The sequence below is a fragment of the Lipotes vexillifer genome, unplaced genomic scaffold (assembly GCF_000442215.2).
Source record: "Lipotes vexillifer unplaced genomic scaffold, Lipotes_vexillifer_v1.1 scaffold933, whole genome shotgun sequence".
Taxonomy (NCBI): domain Eukaryota; kingdom Metazoa; phylum Chordata; class Mammalia; order Artiodactyla; family Lipotidae; genus Lipotes; species Lipotes vexillifer.
Window position 1 is genome coordinate 1,013,891 of NW_006770403.1, and position 20,232 is coordinate 1,034,122.

At 38.7% G+C, this 20,232-nt stretch overlaps 1 protein-coding gene across 1 annotated transcript in view; it reads right to left on the reverse strand.

Annotated features, from left to right (window-relative positions):
• Nucleotides 1-8,578: 8,578 nt before the first annotated feature.
• Nucleotides 8,579-20,232, reverse strand: part of GC (GC vitamin D binding protein) — a 35,868-nt gene continuing 24,214 nt past the window's right edge. The window contains exons 9-13 of the mRNA XM_007446106.1: nucleotides 19,250-19,379; nucleotides 18,718-18,815; nucleotides 17,080-17,212; nucleotides 13,105-13,156; nucleotides 8,579-8,758 (exon numbers count right to left, since the gene is read on the reverse strand). Coding sequence (XP_007446168.1) covers nucleotides 13,124-13,156; nucleotides 17,080-17,212; nucleotides 18,718-18,815; nucleotides 19,250-19,379 — 394 coding nt within the window. The 3' untranslated portion in view covers nucleotides 8,579-8,758; nucleotides 13,105-13,123. The remainder of the gene's footprint in view (nucleotides 8,759-13,104; nucleotides 13,157-17,079; nucleotides 17,213-18,717; nucleotides 18,816-19,249; nucleotides 19,380-20,232) is intronic.

Genomic DNA, 20,232 nt, shown 5'->3' on the forward strand with positions numbered 1-20,232 from the left:
GTATTGTTATAAACTTCTCTCATAGAACTGCTTTTGCTACAGCCCATAGGTTTTTGGGCCATCGTGTTTTCATTGTCATTTTGTTTCTAGATAGTTTTTGATTTCCTCTTTGATTTCTTCAGTGATCTGTTGGTTATTTCGTAGCATATTGTTTAGCCTCCATGTGTTTGTATTTTTTACAGTTTTTTTTCCTGTAATTGATGTCTTGTTTCATAGTGTTATGGTCAGAAAAGATACTTGTTACAATTTCAATTTTATTAAATTTACCAAGGCTTGATTTGTGATCCAAGATATGATCTATCCTGGAGAATGTTCCATGAGTACTTGAGAAGAAAGTGTATTCTGTTGTTTTTGGATGGAATGTCCTATAAATATCAATTAAGTCTACCCTGTTTAATGTATGATTTAAAGCTTGTGTTTCCTTATTTATTTTTATTTTGGTTGATCTGTCTTTTGGTGAAAGTGGGGTGTTAAACTCCCCTACTATGATTGTGTTAGTGTCAATTTCCCCTCTTATGGCTGTTAGTATTTGCCTTATGTATTGAGGTGCTCCTATGTGGGGTGCAAAAATATTTTCAGTTGTTGTATCTTCTTCTTGAATTGATCCCTTGATCATTATGTAGTGGCCTTCCTTGTCTCCTGTAATAGTCTTTATTTTAAAGTCTATTTTGTCTGATATGAGAATTGCTACTCCAGCTTTCTTTTGGTTTCCATTTACATCGAATACCTTTTTCCATCCCCTCACTTTCAGTCTGTATGTGTCCCTAGGTCTGAACTGGGTGTCTTGTAGACAGCATATATATGGGTCTTGTCTTTGTATCCATTCAGACAGTCTGTGTCTTTTGGTTGGAGCATTTAATCCATTTACATTTAAAGTAATTATCAATATGTATGTTCCTGTTACCATTTTCTTAATTGCTTTGGATTTGATTTTGTAGGTCTTTTCCTTCTCTTGTGTTTCTGCCTAGAGAAGTTCCTTTAGCATTTGTAAAGCTGATTTTGTCATGCTGAGTTCTCTTAACTTTTGCTTGTCTGTAAAGGTTTTAATTTCTCCATCGAATGTGAATGAGATCCTTGCTGGGTAGAGTTGTCTTGGTTGTAAATTTTTCCCTTTCATCACTTTAAATATGTCCTGCCACTCCCTTCTGGCTTGTAGAGTTTCTGCTGAAAAATCAGTTGTTAACCTATGGGCATTCCTTTGTATGTTATTTGTTGCTTTTCCCTTGCTGCTTTTAATATTTTTTGTTTGTATTTAATTTTTGATAGTGTGATTAATATGTGTTTTGGCGTGTTTCTCCTTGGATTTATCCTGTATGGTACTTTCTGCACTTCCTGGACTTGATGGACTTTCCCATAGTAGGGAAATTTTCAACTCTAATCTCTTCCAATATTTTCTCAGTCCCTTTCTTTTTCTCTTCTTCTTCTGGACCCCTATAATTCAAATGTTCATGTGTTTAATATTGTCCCAGAGGTCTGTGAGACTGTCCTCAATTCTTTTCATTCTTTTTTTCTTTATTCTGCTCTGTGGTAGTTATTTCCACTGTTTTATCTTCCAGGTCACTTATCTGTTCTTTTGCCTCAGTTATTCTGCTATTGATTCCTTCTAGAGAATTTTAAATTTCATTTATTGTGTTGTTCATCATTGTTTGTTTGCTTTTTAGTTCTTCTAGGTCCTTGTTAAACGTTTCTTGTATTTTCTCCATTCTATTTCCAAGATTTTGGATCATCTTTACTATCATTTTTCTGAATTCTTTTTCAGGTAGACTGCCTCTTTCCTCTTCATTTGTTTGGTCTGGTGGGTTTTTACCTTGCTCCCTCATCTGTTGCGTATTTCTCTGTCTTGTCATCTTGCTTAACTTACTGCATTTGGGGTCTCCTTTTCGCAGCCTGCAGGTTCATAGTTCCCACTGTTTTTGGTGTCTGCCCCCATCAGGTAAGGTTGGTTCAGTGCATTGTGTAGGCTTGCTGGTGGAGGGGACTGGTGCCTGTGTTCTGGTGGATGAGTCTGGATCTTGTCTTTCTGGTGGCAGGACCACGTCCAGTGGTGTGTTTTGGGATGTCTGTGAACTTAGTATGATTTTAGGCAGCTCTCTGCGAATGGGTGGTATTGTGTTCCTGTCTTGCTAGTTGTTTGGCATGGGGTGTCCAGCACTGCAGCCTGCTGGTCATTGAGCAGAGCTGGGTCTTAGCATTGAGATGGAGATCTCTGGGAGAGTTTTCACCAATTGATATTACATGGGGTCAGGAGGTCTCTGGTGGTCCAGTGTCCTGAACTCTGCTCTCTCAACTCAGAGACTCAGGCCTGACCCCCGGCCGGAGCACCAAGACCCTTTTGGAAAGTGTGAGATCTTCTGCCAGTGTTCAGTAGATGTTCTGCAGGAGTTGTTCCATATGTAGTTGTATTTCTGATGTATTTGTGGGGAGGAAGGTGATCTCCACGTCTTACTCCTCTGCCATCTTGAAGGTCCTCTGTACCACATCTTCTTTATCCATTTATCTGTCGCTGGACATTTAGGTTCTTTCCATGTCTTGGCTATTGTGAACAGTGCTGCTATGAACATAGGGGTGCATGTTCTTTTTGAATTATAGTTTTGTCTGGATATATGCCCAGCAGTGGGATTGCTGGATCATATGGTAGTTCTATTTTTAGTTTTCTGAGTAACCTCCATTCTTTTCTGCAGTGGCTGTAGCAACTTACATTCTCAGCAACAGTGTAGGAAGGTTCACTTTTCTCCACACCCTCTCCAACATCTGTTAGCATGACTTATTTTAATTACTATTATTTGATGTGTCATCTTTCCACCTATCACTAAGGTAAACAAACAAAACCCAAACAATTTATGGTAACTTTTCAACTAGAGGCTGATGACTGATCTATCATTCTCATTGTCCTTCTGAACTTCAATTCCCAGCTGGAATTTTCAGGAAAGTTGACTTGGCTGGTGAGATACAGGAGAAGAAATGACAGATGGCATGCTTCTTGCATGGGGTGAGGAACATTACAAGGTAACCTTCCCTGGAGCTGATTTAATAGCAAAGAGCAGCATCTCACCTTCAAGAGCCTGTGCTGATGTTCAAATTTAGAGACTTGCCACTGACCAGTTTTCTTTTCAGCTCTACCTCAGTGATTCCTTTCTCTTGCTTGTGTCATTTCCTCCCTAGTTTGTGGGTATAGATGCCTGTCTTTCCTATTAGAATGGAAGTTCCTCTGACGATGGGGAGTGTCCTTTGTAAATGCTGACCAGATGCTCAATAAATGTCTATTTAAAAGGTAATGTATTCTGCAAAACATAGCCTGGCTAGATCTGATTTCCTTTTGGAAATGGGATAAAGAGAAGTATAAATATAGGGTTTTCCACTTTTTTTTAACCTGATAATTATAGTTGATAGTGAAATACCCAGTATTGCCAGTGTATATCCAGCTACCAATTTCAACGTCAGTAGAGTATGTATATAGGTTAAGAGTACAGCATCTGGAGTCAAACAATCTGGATTTCAATTCTAACACTGTAAATTAGTTGTTGACCTTGGGCAGGTTATTTAACCACTTTGTGCCTCAACTTCTCCATCTGTAAAATGTGGATAATAGTAGTACCTACCTCATGGAGGTCAATGAAACTACGTGTAGATGGTGGTTTTAAAATGTCTACAAATTATTTGATACTCCATTCATCACACACACACACAAAGATGCAGGCTATTTCACCTCCCATTGAAACTGGATGGATCTTTGCACTGCCTGTTGAATAGAATGTGGTAGAAAGGATGCTGCCTGATTTCTGAGGGTTCATTAGATATGTCATCATATCTTGGGAAACTCACTCTGGGAATCTTCAGCCACCACTTGCAAAATCTGGCTGCCCTGAGGCTGCTGTATGGAGACCACCTGAATAGACCACTAGAGAGAGATGCCCAAGGAATCCCATTATTCCAGACCCCAGCTGTTTGATTCCTTCCAGCTCATGGCAGCTTATGTGAATAAAAAAATCTTTCAAGACGGTCCCAGCCCCAGCCATTGCCTGACTGTAACTATATGAGAAACTTTGAGTCCAGTCAATCCCCAGATTTGTAACCATATTTAATGATTTAATTATTGTTCTGAGCTGCTCTTTCAGGGTGGCACGTTACAAACAATAGACAAGTGGCACAATTACAGAGCAGTATGTGCCCTACCTGATTTAAGGAAAGTGCTTGGTAAATGTTAGTTATTGTTAGATCAGTGTTTGCTGTTAGCTTGTTATCAGTGTGCTCATCTCCCTGAGCCCATTTTATCTGTAAATTAGATGTATTAGGATCTGGATTATCTGCTTCATGTAATGGTGATGAAGATTAGATGAGATAATAAATGTAGGAAAGTCCTTTGAAAAGTAATACAGTATGTAAAAAGTGAAGTGTTTTACTATTTTTAACATCTTTTAACCTAATCTTAGAAGGAGTTTAATATTGAGAAGATATACTTTATCACTACTGCTATCTTTTAAGAGATAAAACGGGTCTTTTTCTTCTCAAAATTTTAAACATTCTAAGGAGCTAAATGAAAAACTTAGATGGATCATTTAGTGTGGTGCACAAAGTTGCCAAATTGACACAGTTAAAAATCTCTGACAATAAAAGTTGAAAATTCTGTATGTTGTTAGCTTGCCTCCAAGCTTTTCATGTTGTTCTAAATAGAGCTGTAGCACAGAGTAGCTTGTTTAAGGTAATTACATACTATCAATTTTATTAATATCTGATTTTAGAATAGATTTCTGCACAGCCATCTGCATTTATACCTGTCATCCACAGGGTGGCAGTAAAGATCCTGATTTGAAATGGCCATGCCCTCCTGAGGCTATTCATGGCGCAACATACAAGGGACAGAACAAGGCAACCCAAAATAAATAAATAATAAATTAAAAAAAAAAAAGACCTGTGCTTCTGATAATTGAAGAGTGAGGACACAGACACACGATTCATTGTTAGAAACTTTCTTGCTGGGGTAAAAGCAATATAGGAACCTCCAACCCCTGATCTATGGATGAGTAAGTAGGTCCTATCATTAAATGTAAACCAGAATTTGCCAAAAAAGCTTAAGTTATGAAACTAAGAGTCTTGTGGCGGTGGGTGTGGTGGAAAGAACAATTAGGTACTTTCTTGGACAAATGGGAAAAAGAGTACTTTAGATCCTGGAAGAAATGGACAAGGATGAAATAGCTTATGGGAAAGGCCATCTTTTTTTTTTTTTTTTTTTGCGGTACGCGGGCCTCTCACCGTTGTGGCCTCTCCTGCTGCGGAGCACAGGCTCCGGACGCGCAGGCTCAGCGGCCATGGCTCACGGGCCCAGCCGCTCCGCGGCATGTGCGATCTTCCCGCACCGGGGCACGAACCCGTGTCCCCTGCATCGGCAGGCGGACCCTCAACCACTGCGCCACCAGGAAAGCCCGGAAAGGCCATCTTTTGACTTGATTATCTATGACTGGGCTTTCTATAATGAGAGACAAAAATTTCATTCTATACTTGACAGAAGTTTCAAAATGCAACAGCAGATTGAGATAAGGCAGTGTTAGAAAATTTCCCTTCTCTGGTACAATCAGTCATTTAGCCAACTGCTGCTTAACTGGTTGATCTCAGAAGCTTTCCTTTTTCTAAGTGGGGTGAGGTGCCACGCTTCTGGAGCACTGATTTGCAGTCTTGGCTAGCAGCTTCCATCAAGACTGATTAAATCTGAATCTCAGAGAGGGGGTTCCTGGGCACCGTTCTGTTTTGTTTCCCTTCAGATGATCCCTTCTTCAGATGATTCTAATATGCAGCTAGGCTTGCAGCACTGGTCTATAGGATGGGTGGGGATGAGACTTCTGGGGTGGGGAGAGGTACGCAAAAGGGAGACCAGAGGCCTAAAAAGACAACCTTCTGAGCCTTCTTGTTTATTTTTAGCTATTTATCACTAAATGGAAATAAACAGTTAAGTTGATTAAATTCTCACTTCATTAGAGCATATTACATACTGACATGATAGAACAGCTTTTCCCTTATGTTTTAAAATTTAAATCTCCACAAAAAGAAGCTTTGTTTTCCAAGAATTTCCAGTTAGGTATTAATACACTAATCCTGTGTAGACCATTTAAGGAGATGGTTCCCAGGTGATGGTTTAAGAATCACCCGTGGGTTGACTTAGGCATCCAGAAAAACACAGAATGTTAGTACTGCAACTTGAAAGACTTTAAACCTTGCAAAGGGCACAAAAATAACAGAAGGCTTGTGTGATGGTTAAATTTCAGGTGTCAACTTGGCTAGGCTATGGTGCCTTTTTGTTTAGTCATACATTAGTCTAGATGTTTCTGTTGGTATTTTGTAGATGTGATTAACTCTCCCACCAGCTGATTTTAAGTAAAAAAGATTATCCTTGATGATGTGCGTGGGCGTCAGCCAATCAGTCAAAGGTCTTAAAAGCAAAGACTGAGGTTTTCCAGAGGAGAATTCTATGTCAAGACTGTAACGTGCGTGAGTTTCCAGGCTGTTGGCTTGCCTTACGGACTTTGGACTTCCTGGCTCCACAATTGTGTAAGTCAGTTTTAATAATAAATCAATCTCTCTATCTCCTGTTCTCTTGGACGAACTCTGACTGATGGAGTTTGTGGATTTCATTCTTAGAAACACAGTATTGTTTTCTTTGTTTCCCTCATGAGGACCAGTGTTTTTCGAGGAAGGTGATATGTAAGGTATAAAAAATTGAGGACAACTTATATAATAGACATTAACCGGTAAAGTCAGCTATGGTTGACAGTAGTAGGTGGAAATTCAGAAGTGTCTCTTTAATGTTGGGAAGCACTTAGGAAATAAGCATAAATTCTGGCAATATCTTCTCAAAAAATCTGTTTCCTACCAAACGGAAGAAATGCATGCATAAGTATGGGTATAAAGTCTAAAATTAAGATTCTTGTACTAAAATGATGGAATATTTGGGTCAGTGATTCTCAATATTAAAAAATGGTGAAAGGTGTTCATAGTTTGCTGGAAAATATATCCAGGGGAACCATGACAACACTACTCCAACCAATCATGTAATATTTATTGAATACTTAGTGATAAAAAAAACACCCAGTTCTGCCTAGTCAGGTGTAAAAATACTTGACCAAAATGGACCAGTTTGTAAGCAGTTCATGAATAATTTGTAAATGTGACCTCTCAGATAAGAGCAGAGCAGAAGTTTTCAAAATTAATTTCACAGAGCCATAATTCTGGACCATATTGAAAGGAAATGAGATCACTGGTTAAATGTAGACAGTAATAAATTGTATACGGTAAGTTGTAACTCTTCAAGGGACATACACTACATTGTGATTCCAAAACTAATTTGATCAGTGAGCACATTCTTTAAGTATGCCTATGAATCTTGCCTGGTGTGCTAGAAATGAAAGCTAAGTCTTTGTTTTTTACTAACTGTGCTACCTTGGGCCCTTCACCCACCTTTATGGAGTCTCATTCCTCTTATATCTTTTATCAATGCTGTTTACTTCTCAGAGTTGGTTTTGAAGCTTCAGCAAGTTAATTTTAGAAATGAAAAATAGACTTTAAAAGGTCTAAAATGCTGCCTACAAGTGAAATGGGTAGGTTGTTGCTTTTTTACTTCATGGAATCACCTAAAGAACTTCCCTGTTCAAGGTTAATTCTCCCTCTTGGAATCTTTGTGGGAGGGTAGAACTGCACATTCTGCTGCAGAAGCTGCAAGGGGCAGGCATGGGCTTTCCCAGTTCTTGGCAGCTGAAGTCTTGAGCACCTGATCTTGGTTTAGTTAATGAAATGCAACCTGCTGGGGCTTAGAATCTTGGGAGGGGACCAGGGATGATTTTGGTTAATCTGACTCCAGTTATATTTGCTATAAAACATGCTTCGTCTCTACCATAAAACTCTACACCTACCACGAGATGAATTTCAATTCCTTGAAGCAGTTAACTATAAATATAGAAGGCTTTCCTTGCCTTGTATTGGTTTCAGAGGAGTATTTATTCTGAAAACATAATCTTGCTTTCAAAGCAAAATCTGTTGAGTTAGAACATCTTCAGTTTCCATGGGCAAATCAAGCACATAGAAATAATATAGTGTATATATGGTAAATCGAATTCGGCTGAAATCATTGTATTTAGAACTTTGACCCAATAAATTGCTCTGAGGACTCGTCCTTAGCAACAATAAACTTGCTCATGCTCCAAAGATTTTCTTTTTGCCAGGCAGATACTACCTAATTAATGGCATACAACTTGCAGCTGGGAGCAAGAAGGTATCCTCAGGAGGCTGCTTTTTCTTTCATTAAAAACAGATTTTTTTCTTTAAGAAGTGAGCTATTCTGGGCTATTTATGGTAGAAGGCTGTTAACTTTTTCTTAATGGTACATATTAAGCCTGAGAGGCGATCAAGGCATGGAGCTCAGTGTGCTGGGAAGTGTAAAGTGGATGCTTATGCTATGAATCTTTTAGGACACAGCAAATCTAGAAAAAAGCAGGGCCTTGTGAGGCTGAGGCTGCCTCCTGTAGTGTCTTTGTGAAGGTCACAGGAATAGTGCTGGAGATCAACATGGTAGCATCATGCTCAGTAGCATTTATGGTTTGCACTATAGTTCAGTTTATTTTGTTAACAGATCATCATACTTAACATTAACAGTAGTATGAGGCTATTGCAGCTGACAACAAGCAGGGAGTATCCTAGTTGTCTCCCTAGGAGCTCTGGTTTTGCTTAGGTTAGGCCGTCACATGTCATTCCCAGAGTGGTTCCAGCTCTAGGTCTGTGGGAATAATGGAAATAAATGTTAGAAAACCAGAGGTAATGGGCGACAATCATCCTACAGTTCAACAGTTGCATATAAGGTCAGGTTATTATGCATAAAGATAAACCTGTCTATTGTGACCCGTGTATCCACTACAGCCCGCCTGATGGGTCCAGAGTCAATGTAAGAAATTCCCAAGGCCTGAATATAAAGCCATCACTGTTATGCTAAGGTACATCATACAGTTTTTTTCTCTTTGAACTAATGGTGTATGTAAGTTTCTGATGTATGAGTTTGAATAATCACTGCCAGAGCGGAAAAAAAACAACCAATGCACATGAGGCCCCTCAGTCATGAGACTGAGATCATAGTTCAGTTGTTATTTTAGTACCTCACTGAGTGTGAGGTTTTAATCAAATCACCTTCTACTTTGTAATGAAGCTAATGTGTCTCCCCCCTTGTTTATTTTCTTTTCCAAGACACTACAGCAGAGTTGTATCATAACTCTGTTTGCACAGCGCAAGAAATTCCATCTTTCACTGACCTCAATGAGTTTATGCCTTGGAGTGAGGATGAGAAAGGAGACACCTCCACGCTTCCCTCATATGTTTCTCTCGTGGTGTCAGCACCTAGTTGTGCTGAGTGTGATTCTAGTAGTAGTTTCCCTCTGACTCGATTCTCCAGCATGAGCTATAACTCCTTTATCTGTTGGCAACCCAAGGAACACTAATTGTTTCCAAAGCTGAGGGCGAAAGATAACTGGCTTTGTGGGATTTATTAAAAGACAGTAATTCCTTCTCCAACGGGGCATGCAAATGTGGTCACAGTCAACTTGGGGGTTGGAAGAAATTGATTAAGGGGCCCAATAACTGTCAAGATGACAAGTCGTTTTATAAAAAGGCTTTAGTTAAGAATGAAATAGCATCACGCTGTTGAGTGGAAGACATGAATTGTGGGTGTACCTAAGGATGGGAACACCTTGAGACAAAGGCTTCAGCTTCTACACGCTGTTCAGATCTCTAGAGTGGGGTGGGCTTTCAGTGAAAAATACATAGCCGGCCAAAGTTAGTTTAATGGATTTAGGAATGCTTCACGCTAAATAATGTGCCACTTCTGTCATCAAGAGCATAATTGTTAGAGTAAGAAAAACCATAGAAGAACTTGGGTATATTCTACGGCAATTTAAGATATGAAGAAAAGGCTGGTCTGTGGGGAGAGGGGGGAGGGAAGACAAGTGCTCACTACTTAGTTTGGAATCAGAGTCAAGTGCTGGATTCCGAGCAGCTCACAACTGCTGATAATTAAATGAATCCAGGATTGTCCTACAGAGCTACAGAATTCTACCTGGAACCCAAGAATCATAATCTGCTGGCTGTGTTCTAGAAACCTAATAGAACTTTTAGGTTATGGCATCATTATTTCTAGACATCAAGTGCCCCAGTCCCACAACCTTGTGAACAAGGTATAATTTGCTCTTTCAAAGCCACATAACTGCTCCAAATATAACAACCCTTTATAATTGCAGATTATGATTATAATAAACAGGCAGTGGGTAAAATAGAGCTTGAAACCTATGGAAGGAATATGTGAGTGATTTTTAGGGCTTCCTTCTAGCTGATCAAAATGTGTTTGGGTGGCCAAACAATTGGGTGATGCAGAAATTGAAGGACTAATTAAAGGCCATAGAAAAATATTGACTAATGCGAGAGAAATGATAACATATTTATAGAAGATAATGACTAGAACCAGAAGAATCAGTATATTAGAACCCTTCATTAATCTGTCACTGAAAAAAAACAGTTTACCTGTTGATTTAGCTAGCATTAAATATTTCAGAAAGTTGTTAGGTTAAAAAAAACTATCAAATTAGTGTTACCTCGCCTTAAAATACCTTCTCTTTCAATTTGTGCTCCCAGGGACTGAAAGAATATGAATATACATGAGACACCAAAACATGCACTGAGTTCCTAGAGAATAACATAATCCAGTGAAAACAAATTCAAAGGGAAGTTATATGGCTTTCCAAACAACTCGAATTCTTGTTAAGGCTAGGGATACCTCAAAGTGTGGGAGGTGAGGTTACTTGTGTATTGGGATTTTTTTTTTTTTTTTTTTTTAATTTTTTTCTTTTTGTGGTACACGGGCCTCCCACTGCTGCGGCCTCTCCCATTGCGGAGCACAGGCTCCGGACGCGCAGGCCCAGCGGCCATGGCTCAGGGGCCCAGCCGCTCCGCGGCACGCGGGATCCTCCCGGACCGGGGCACGAACCCAAGTACCCCGCATCGGCAGGCGGACTCTCAACCACTGCGCCACCAGGGAAGCCCGTGTATTGGGATTTTAACTCTATATAGATTATATGTGGATTGAGATGAAGGGAGACTGAATTAATTTAAATGAGGGAAAACGATTAGTTTAGCAGCAACAGAGACCAGATACTATTTTTAACTCTAGAATAGTTATACTCAAGTAACTTTGCTTTCAATTTTTTAATTGAGGTATAAGTGACACAACATATTAGTTTCAGGTGTGGCCTTTAGCCTTTTTCTCCAGAAATAGTTCAGTGAACTTACTTTCCCTTTAAGACACAATATTCATATGCAAAAGCACAAGAATATATAGGCAGGGAAACTTGTTTTAGTTTAGATCCATATTTCAGACAAAGAATGTTGCCTGCCATCAGACACTGCAGCTGTCCTGACAGTGTGCCCTGAGGGGAATTCAGGATGGAGGAAAAACAGAAAACTTTCGGTGCTCTGGATTCCGGCCCTAGGCATATCTAAAGCAATAATTTCAATGACCCCAGATTCTTGCACCTTCCCATATAATAGAAAAGAACTAAAATCATTAACTTGAGATGTCTGTTCTTTGTGATTAGCAATAATCTTTGATGTTCAAATTCATGTTTGTTTTTTCAGCAAAAAAACTCCTATAGGGCTTCCCTGGTGGCACAGTGGTTGAGAGTCCGCCTGCCGATGCCGGCGACGCGGGTTCATGCCCCGGTCCGGGAAGATCCCCCGTGCCGCGGAGCGGCTGGGCCCGTGAGCCATGGCCGCTGAGCCTGTGCGTCCGGAGCCTGTGCTCCGCAACGGGAGAGGCCACAACAGCGAGAGGCCTGCGTAGAGCAAAAAAAAAAAAAAAAAAAAAAAAAAAACCCTATATATCCAGGCTCCTCCCTTACCTCCTCAGAGCTATCTGAGAGGCTGTCTCCTGGGCTATAGTCCTCTGTAAGGTCCCCAAATAAACATAACTCACAACTTTCAGGTTGTATGTTTTTCTTTAGTCGACAGTTGTATCAGTAGTAGAAGCGGCAGCAGTAACAACTTTGCTAGTATTACTGCTACTATTTTCTAGGAATTTTATATGCATAATCATTTCACTTAATCATTACAACAATGCTGAGAAGTAGATATTACAATTTTCTTCTTACAGAAAAGGGAACTGACCTCTAGGTAGTACAGTTTAAGTTTATAAAGATAGACGGAGAGGGGATTCTAATCCAGATTGGGTGATTCCAAAAATGAGTTTCCTTGATCATCTCCATTGCAGTGCCTCTCAGAATGTTAATTTTCTTTTGCTGTTTCTAATGATTCATATTGTTGATAGTTGGAAGCTTGAATTTCATTAGTCAAAGGCTTTTGCTTCCATATCATTTTAGGAAAAGATATCAGTAAATCGGCAAAGTTAAAATTTTACATCATTGAAAAGGCTGTTTAAGATCTGAGATAAACCAAAACCACTTTTTTAAATCATTTTTTTAAATTTCAGAAGCAATATCTTTAAAATGAATACAATTAAATCTAGAGAGAAAATATTTTTGTAGAAATGTGCACAGTTGAGGTCACCTTCAGTTTAAAGTATGGAGTTCTATCGAAATTATTTTATACTTTTAATATCTTTACCAGGCATTTTTTAATGGGTGAAAATGTAATATCTGAAAGAAGCAAGTGGTACTGTTTCAACAGTGTTGCTTTAATTTGAGGAATGCCGCTTTCCTTCTGAGAATCCTGCCATGTTATCTTTAAGACTTGATGGTCTCTGTCTTGGAACTCAGTTTTTTCTGTTGAATGCATTAAAATCCCTGAAATGATCTCTATACTTCATTATCTTAGATGTGAGGTTAAGATGGATATTGTACCATGCTGGGGATCTGAATTCTAGTCCTAAATTTGTCAGAAGTTGTTTGTATATTCTTGCGTAAGCTCCTTGACTTTTCCATATGCTTAATATTCTCATCTCATAAAATAGTCTCATAAAATGACTTTAAATAATTGTTAGAATAATTTGGACAAATAGTCTCCTTCCCATTATGATTTTAAAGATACATTGTACAAAGCTGGGTTCTTTGCTTTAAAAACTGTACTTACCTAAGACAGTACACATGCATCAGGACTGTAGGGTATTCATTTCAGCATCAATCTGAAATGAAAAAAATTATTTAAATCATGGAGTGTTTTGTTTGTAGACTAGTAGGTCATTTCAAAAGGTATAACAATTTTTTTTGAACCTTGTTGAGAGGAAAGGATTCTTGTCAAAATGCAGTTTTATATTGAACTTTTAATTGACCATCCTTCACATCCTTATTTAGTTTTACAGTGTCCCTGCTCTTGAAGAGTTTACAGTATTCCAGGAAAAAATGACAATAGTTAATAGGTGCTAGTTATTGGGTGTACACTGAATGTTAAAGCATAACAGCTTGGGTGCCAGGGAAGGATTCCCAGAGGAGGTGGTGTCTAAATTGAATCCAGAATCTTGATGAAAGATTGAGCCATGTTATAGGGTGTGAATAGGGCAATCTAGGATGAGTCATTAGGTGCAAAACCTTGAGGTAAGAGCTACTTTAATGTACTTGAAAAATTGCAAGTAGTTCAGGAGAACCAACACAAGAGGAGCAAGAAGTAATGATCACTTTGGAGAGGAAACCAAGGGTCCAAATTCTTTGATTAAAAAAGAAAATTGGACTTCAATTTAGAAGCAACAGAGAGCAATTAGAATGTACTAACCATGTTGTGCTTTGCATAGGTTATTTTGACCTCAGTATAGAGATGGAATTGGGTATGAGGCACTGGAGGAAGACTGGAGATGGGAGACCAAGTGTGTAATTCCCGCAAAAGATTGCCTAAGAGTACTGATAATGTAGGAGAAGGTATCTACTGAGAGATATTGAAGAGTTAGAATTGATAGGATTTGGAATTTAGTTGAATGTATATAGAAGTCAAGGATTCCATTTTAGACAATGTGTGAATGATAATATTTATACATTTAGGAAATAAGAGGGGGTTTTAGGGGAAAGACTTTGGGCATGTTGAGTTTGAATTTCTTGTGGGACAAGAGAGCCCCCATGGACAGTTGGATAAAAATGTTGGTGCTGAGGGGAGAGATTCTGGCTAGAGGTAGAGATCTGAAGATTGAAGGCATGTCCATGGATGAGAACACTCAGGGAAAATGTCATGTCATGAAAAGTGAAAAAGGATCAAGGAAAAACTCTGGAAAACATGGAAACTTAAGGGCTAGGTAGAGAGGAAGACGATACTAAAGAGAGTGAGAAGGGAAGAGTCAGAAGGAAAAAGGTAGAATATGATAATGCAGGTGACAGTTGTTTCAAGAAGAAAAATAATCGTGGGTATCAAGTGTTTTGCAGAGAAGGCGTGTAAGATAAGGACTGAAAAATGTTTATTAGATTTAGCAAGAAGATTTCAGTGTGACTTTGCCATTAGTGGTACGGTAGCATCAGAAGCCGTACTGCAAAGGGTAGAGGAATTAATAAGAGGTGTAAGGAATGAGAGTATATACTGTTCTTTCAAGAATCTTGGCTGTAAGAGAAGGAGAAAAGTAGCTGGGGAGTAGTATCTAAAGTTCTATTTCCCGATCATTTCAAGATCAGGGTGAGGGTAGGTAGGGGTAGATGACCACGTAATGAAACACTGATTTAGTATGGTTCAGAGGCCCCTTCTGCCACTCTTCTAGCAACTGTGCCAAGTATATTTAGAATGGCAGACAGAAATGGATCCCTGGATATAAATGACTTGGAGTGAATGTAGTAGATGGGCACTACTTATAAGGAAAAGAAACTGTCAAGCATTTGGACGAGGAGATTAAATGATAAACTTAATGATAAATTATAATCCAAATTATAGGGTAAATGGGACAAATATTTACACTAAGCATTGAGAATTAAAGTGAATGCTGTTCTAGCAGATTTAAGTCAGAAAGCAGAGGTGAGCACACCTACCTCACAATGAGATTAATGTAGAAAGACAATCAAAAAGGCTAACAAACACCAGCGGGTCTAACGTCCGAGGGCTCTAAATAATCAAATGTTCATGGGTATCTCAACTCCATTCCTCTCACTGTTCTTTAGCCATTACGGAAAGTCTGGCTACTCAGCAGCAGCACTGCTATTAATTTACTGGTTATAAAGCAAGAAAATAGAACATTACAAAACTGCCTTCTCATCGTGGTTGTTGAAAATAAAGTTTTAAAATGGCAATGTGTTATAATGAAAAATGTAGTGAAAAGCAGATTAAAGAAATGAAAAGCAAGAGGCTTGAAGGAAGCATGTGCTTTGTGCGTAAAGCTCAGTTTGTCTTGTATGAGGTCAAAAAAAAAGTGTGTTTCTGGATGAACAGATGATGGGACTAGAGATGGGTTACAAAAGTGGTATTTTTGACAGAATATAAGAAAAGGATTTAGGCTTTTTTTTTCTTGATGACTGCATGAGACCGTCAGAGCAAATTCTGCTGATAGAAAACACCTTTTAGGTAAGGTGACTTTTTTTTTTTCCCCTTCTGGAAAAGGCAGCCTAAGCAGCTATTTATATTACCCAAAGCCAGTTGGTAGTCCAGGAAGGAACTGTTCTAATTAGTTGCCTTATGCTAAATGTTTTAATGCCGATAATGACCAAAATATCCTAATACTCCAAATCTTTCAGTTTTTGTTTAGAATCTTACTTGTTTTGAATTTTAATGAAAGGTGAACATGATATATTTCTCAGCAGAATTTAAAGAACAGGCTTGTATTGTACCCTTTTCATCTGGAATTCTGACTTTACAAATTATTACAAACAAGGTTGGCAAATAGGTTTGGGATTGGAGTGTATACATGGAAATTGGAGGAGAAATCAGAATCTTCAAGGGTATAGAGAAGAAAGACAAACAATATGATGTAGCTCTATTTGTTAATTTAAGGCTTTGTTTGGCAGTATACGGTGAAAAACAAAACTTCACTAAAACGTTAAGAGAATTGGGTACGTATAACCCAAAACTTAAAAGAACAAAAACAAAGGCACAAACAGCTTTTCACAGTCTAACTTTCCAAAAACCACTTCAAATATAAAAGAGCCTCTACTGAGAAGAGAGAAAGACATTTTCTAGTTGGTAGAGAAAGCCAGACTAGACTCAGTAGAAATTATGAGGAGAATATCATGGTTTAGTTTATAGAAAAATGTTCTCATAAATGAAGCTACCGGGCAGTGAAATAGTCTACCTCTAGGAGAAAATAGATTGACTGTATTTAAATGGAAGTTGAATGACCTGTGGAAGGGATTAACTGGGTAAAAAATTACACTAAATGAGCTTCAAGGTTTTCTTCTCACACATAAACTTTTGTGATTTTTATTAAGTTTTTGGATATTATCAAATGTGCTCTGATAGAATAGTAATAGAAATAGAATAGAAAAATAATAGAATAATAAAATGAAACCAGCCTTTGTTGCTCTCATGGTTTAGATGAACAAAAATTCATGTAAGTTCTTGAAAAAATTCTTTAACTTATAGAAAGGGACTTCTGATTGGCATTAAATCACTGGCCTAAGTAGTATTAACTTCTACACTATAGTTAAATTATTTTTATGTAAAGGCAAAAGTGGTAGGTCCAAAATGGATCATAAATGTTTCCTTCCCAATAGACAACAAAACCAACAATAGTTAAATCCGGCCAAAAGGGATACAACTTAATATCATGAACTTTAGAAAGAGGTGAGCAAAGGAAGTAATATTTTGGTATGGCATAGAGTTGTTCTTAACCCTGCCTCTATATTGCAGAAATAGAATGGGTGAGACATCAAAATTCTTGGAATTGTCGCTGATACCTCCAAATTAGCTGTAAAGTGAAATGGAGTGCTCTCTTTATCTTTTTTGACTATTCTAATATAGCATTCTGAAATGACTGCTGAAGAATAATGGGTCAAATGGAGGATGTAAACAAATGGATTACTGCATCTGAAAAGGCCAACAAAACATTTCTCCGTGAATAGGACAGGCAATCAATAACAAATGAGTAAATCTTACTATATAAGTTCTTAATACTATGCAGTGATTAAGTAGAGGGTTAAATTTTCTTACCTCTGAATTGCAGTAGAGAGGAGGTGAGTTTATAGAACAACACTTGGAGGCAAAGTCTGAGCGCTTGTCAACCAGCTCTTCGAGTTCTGTCTCTGTGGCATCGGGCAGTTTTCCTCTTAGCCTCTCTGCCAGTCTGAAAGGCCAATTTTATGTGAAGTTTTACTAGATGTGTTTTATAAACATGTCTAGTGCAAAATGTTAGCCACGTCAGATCTTTAGCAACTAAAAAGGAAAATTTAGTTGCCCTTCTTAAGAAAACTTAATATCTGTGGAATGATTTTTAGTGCCTCAATTTGAGATTAGAAAGTGAAACCTGTCTCTTTAGATCATGAAAGTAAACATACAAACTGTTGCTGAATTTGAATTCCCGCCTTTCCTCTTTCATTCGCTCAGTTGCATCAATCAGCATGGATGAGTTCCTCCTCTGTTCTCCCTGACCTTTCATCTTCTCTCAAGTTCAAGATTTCAAACTCCTCAAAGAATACTTCCCTTACAGGACTTTGTCACCTTCATGTATTCTCCCTCATTTTATGTAATTTTCCCTTCAGTTTGCCTACTTCTCAACTAGCTATACTAGAAAACACAAAAAAGGTTAGAAACTTTGGCTCTTGTTTTTAGCTCTACTATTAACTAACTCTCTATCTCCCTTTCAAGACGGTGCTAGGATCTGAATTCTCTTGATTCTCTCCCAGTTTGATTGGTCTATGATCTTGGTAACTCTCTACCCTCATAATGGTTTATGACTCAGCCTGGTTTACGACTTTCTCCAAGAAATACTTGCCAGCCCAGTCAGTAGTGGGATTGGGAAATAGTAGAGACCCAAGTTTATCTGGAGTTGGGATTAGTAAAATGGATACAGGGGAAGGACAAGAGGGTGAGGTTGACTAGCCTGCTTATAAAAGCGTTATTGACAAGAGTTGGTTCCAGCTGGGAGGGAAAGAAAGTCAGACCAGAAGGAACTCACAGGATAGGGAGAAAAAGGGCATGTATGGGATTGTAAATACCTAGACTCAATCGTTTCCATCTTCTCTACTTTCAAAACTCAAAATGTCAATTTTACTGCATTAACATTTTTAATGTATTGAGATTATATAAATTATCACTCAGTTGCCCCGTGTAAGCCTGGAGTTCAAAACTGTTGGCAGAGAACTTGATCTTGCGTTATCTGTAACATTCTATAACGCCTCCATGATCTATTAATTATGTAATTTCCTGATAACTGGGAAATAACCATTTTGAACTTAAGGGTTTCACAGCTGTTTTTCTTTTAGAGCTTTGTTAAGGTAGACTTCATGGGGGTCACTGAAGAAAGTGTCATCCTTTTGGGATTCTTTAAAAAGGTCTTTTTGTGGGGTTGTATTTGTGCTTGCTTGATCTGTGTTGTTCAAAATGATTTGAAATGAATCTAAGAAATTAATCAAGTTGAGAATGATATGATCTTCTCAACAGAGATTTTCCAGGAAGCCAGTAAAACTTTTCATTATTATGGCCTATTGTTTTAGTGTTAACACTTATTTATAAAGAGATGCCTTCCTTTTCGACTTAGCACATCTAAAGTCTTCAACTCTGCTTCAAATAGCAGTACTGGGCTACGATTATTGATAAATTTGGAGGAATCAGCCAGAACAAGTCCCTTACTTTTTCTTGTACTCAGTAAATGTGTTTTCTGAATAATCGGCACACAGTTCTTGTCCCTTTTCAATGAAAGAAGATAGTTCTCTCGTCAATTGAGGGCCCTGTAAGAAAACAATTATTTGTCTTGAAACACTGTCCAGGGAGATGTTAAATCAGAACTCCATGCAATGTATCAAGATGAGTGTTTATTATCTATATCAGATATTGGCTAACATTTTCTACATAAGACCAGATTGTAAATATTTTAAGCTTCGTAAGTCCTATACAGTCTCTGCTGTACCTACTCAACTGCCACCATGGCAAAAAAGCAGCCATAAACATTGAGTAGAGCTATATGCCAGTGAAACTTTATGAACACTGACGTTGGAGTCTTATATAATTATCATGGATAATGAGATATTATTATTTTTAGGGCATTTAAAAATGTAAGACCATTCTTAGATCACAGACACCAGGCCAGATTTGCCCTATGAGCTGCAGTTTGCCAACCTTTGATCTATAGCAAAGTTGATAAAGAAAATGTAGCGCATTGTACCTTAGCATTGAAACAGGCAGTAGAGTCTTCAGAGTGGCAGCATTCAACAAGGCTTTTCAGGGTTGGCTTAAGTATTTTACTGAGGAATACTTCTGGAATATGAGTCTTCCTACTTAGATCAAACGTATACCTGGCATGAAAGAGAAAGGAGATAACACTCTTTAACATGGGTAGATTCGCGTAGGCATGTCGTGTTTTGAAATTTGACATCTATTAAGGCAGAATACGTGCCTTCTTAATTAAAAATAAGATTTAATTAAAATTGACTCCAAATCAACAGGTTTGAAGTTAAAGTCAATATTCTCATTTGAATGCAAATTATTAACAGTTGCTTTGAAGCTATTGTAACTAGTTAATTTAACTCAAGTAAAATGCTGTATGTATTACATATAAATTTGTTTATATATTTATATATAAACAGATCTACTTCAAATGCCTATGGAACTGTCCTTTATGCAACTATAATACAATGAACCCTATATAAAGCATCGACTGAGTAACTTAGGTAGCTTTTCTGTGAAAGTAGTTTGTGTAAATTCTTCCATTGTCTCATCCCATTGTTTATGCATTTATAAAAACAATGAAGGGCTTCCCTGGTGGCACAGTGGTTGAGAGTCCGCCTGCCGATGCAGGGGACGCCGGTTCGTGTCCTGGTCCGGGAGGATCCCACATGCCGCAGAGCAGCTGGGCCCGTGAGCCATGGCCACTGAGCCCGTGCGTCTGGAGCCTGTGCTCCGCAGCGGGAGAGGCCACGGCAGTGAGAGGCCCGTGTACCGCAAAAAAACAATGAGTACTTGGGCTTCCCCGGTGGCGCAGTGCTTGAGAGTCCGCCTGCCGATGCGGGAGACGCGGGTTCGTGCCCCGTTTCGGGAAGATCCCACATGCCGCGGAGCGGCTGGGCCCGTGAGCCATGGCGGCCACTGAGCCTGCGCGTCCGGAGCCTGTGCTCCGCAAATGGGAGAGGCCACAACAGTGAGAGGCCC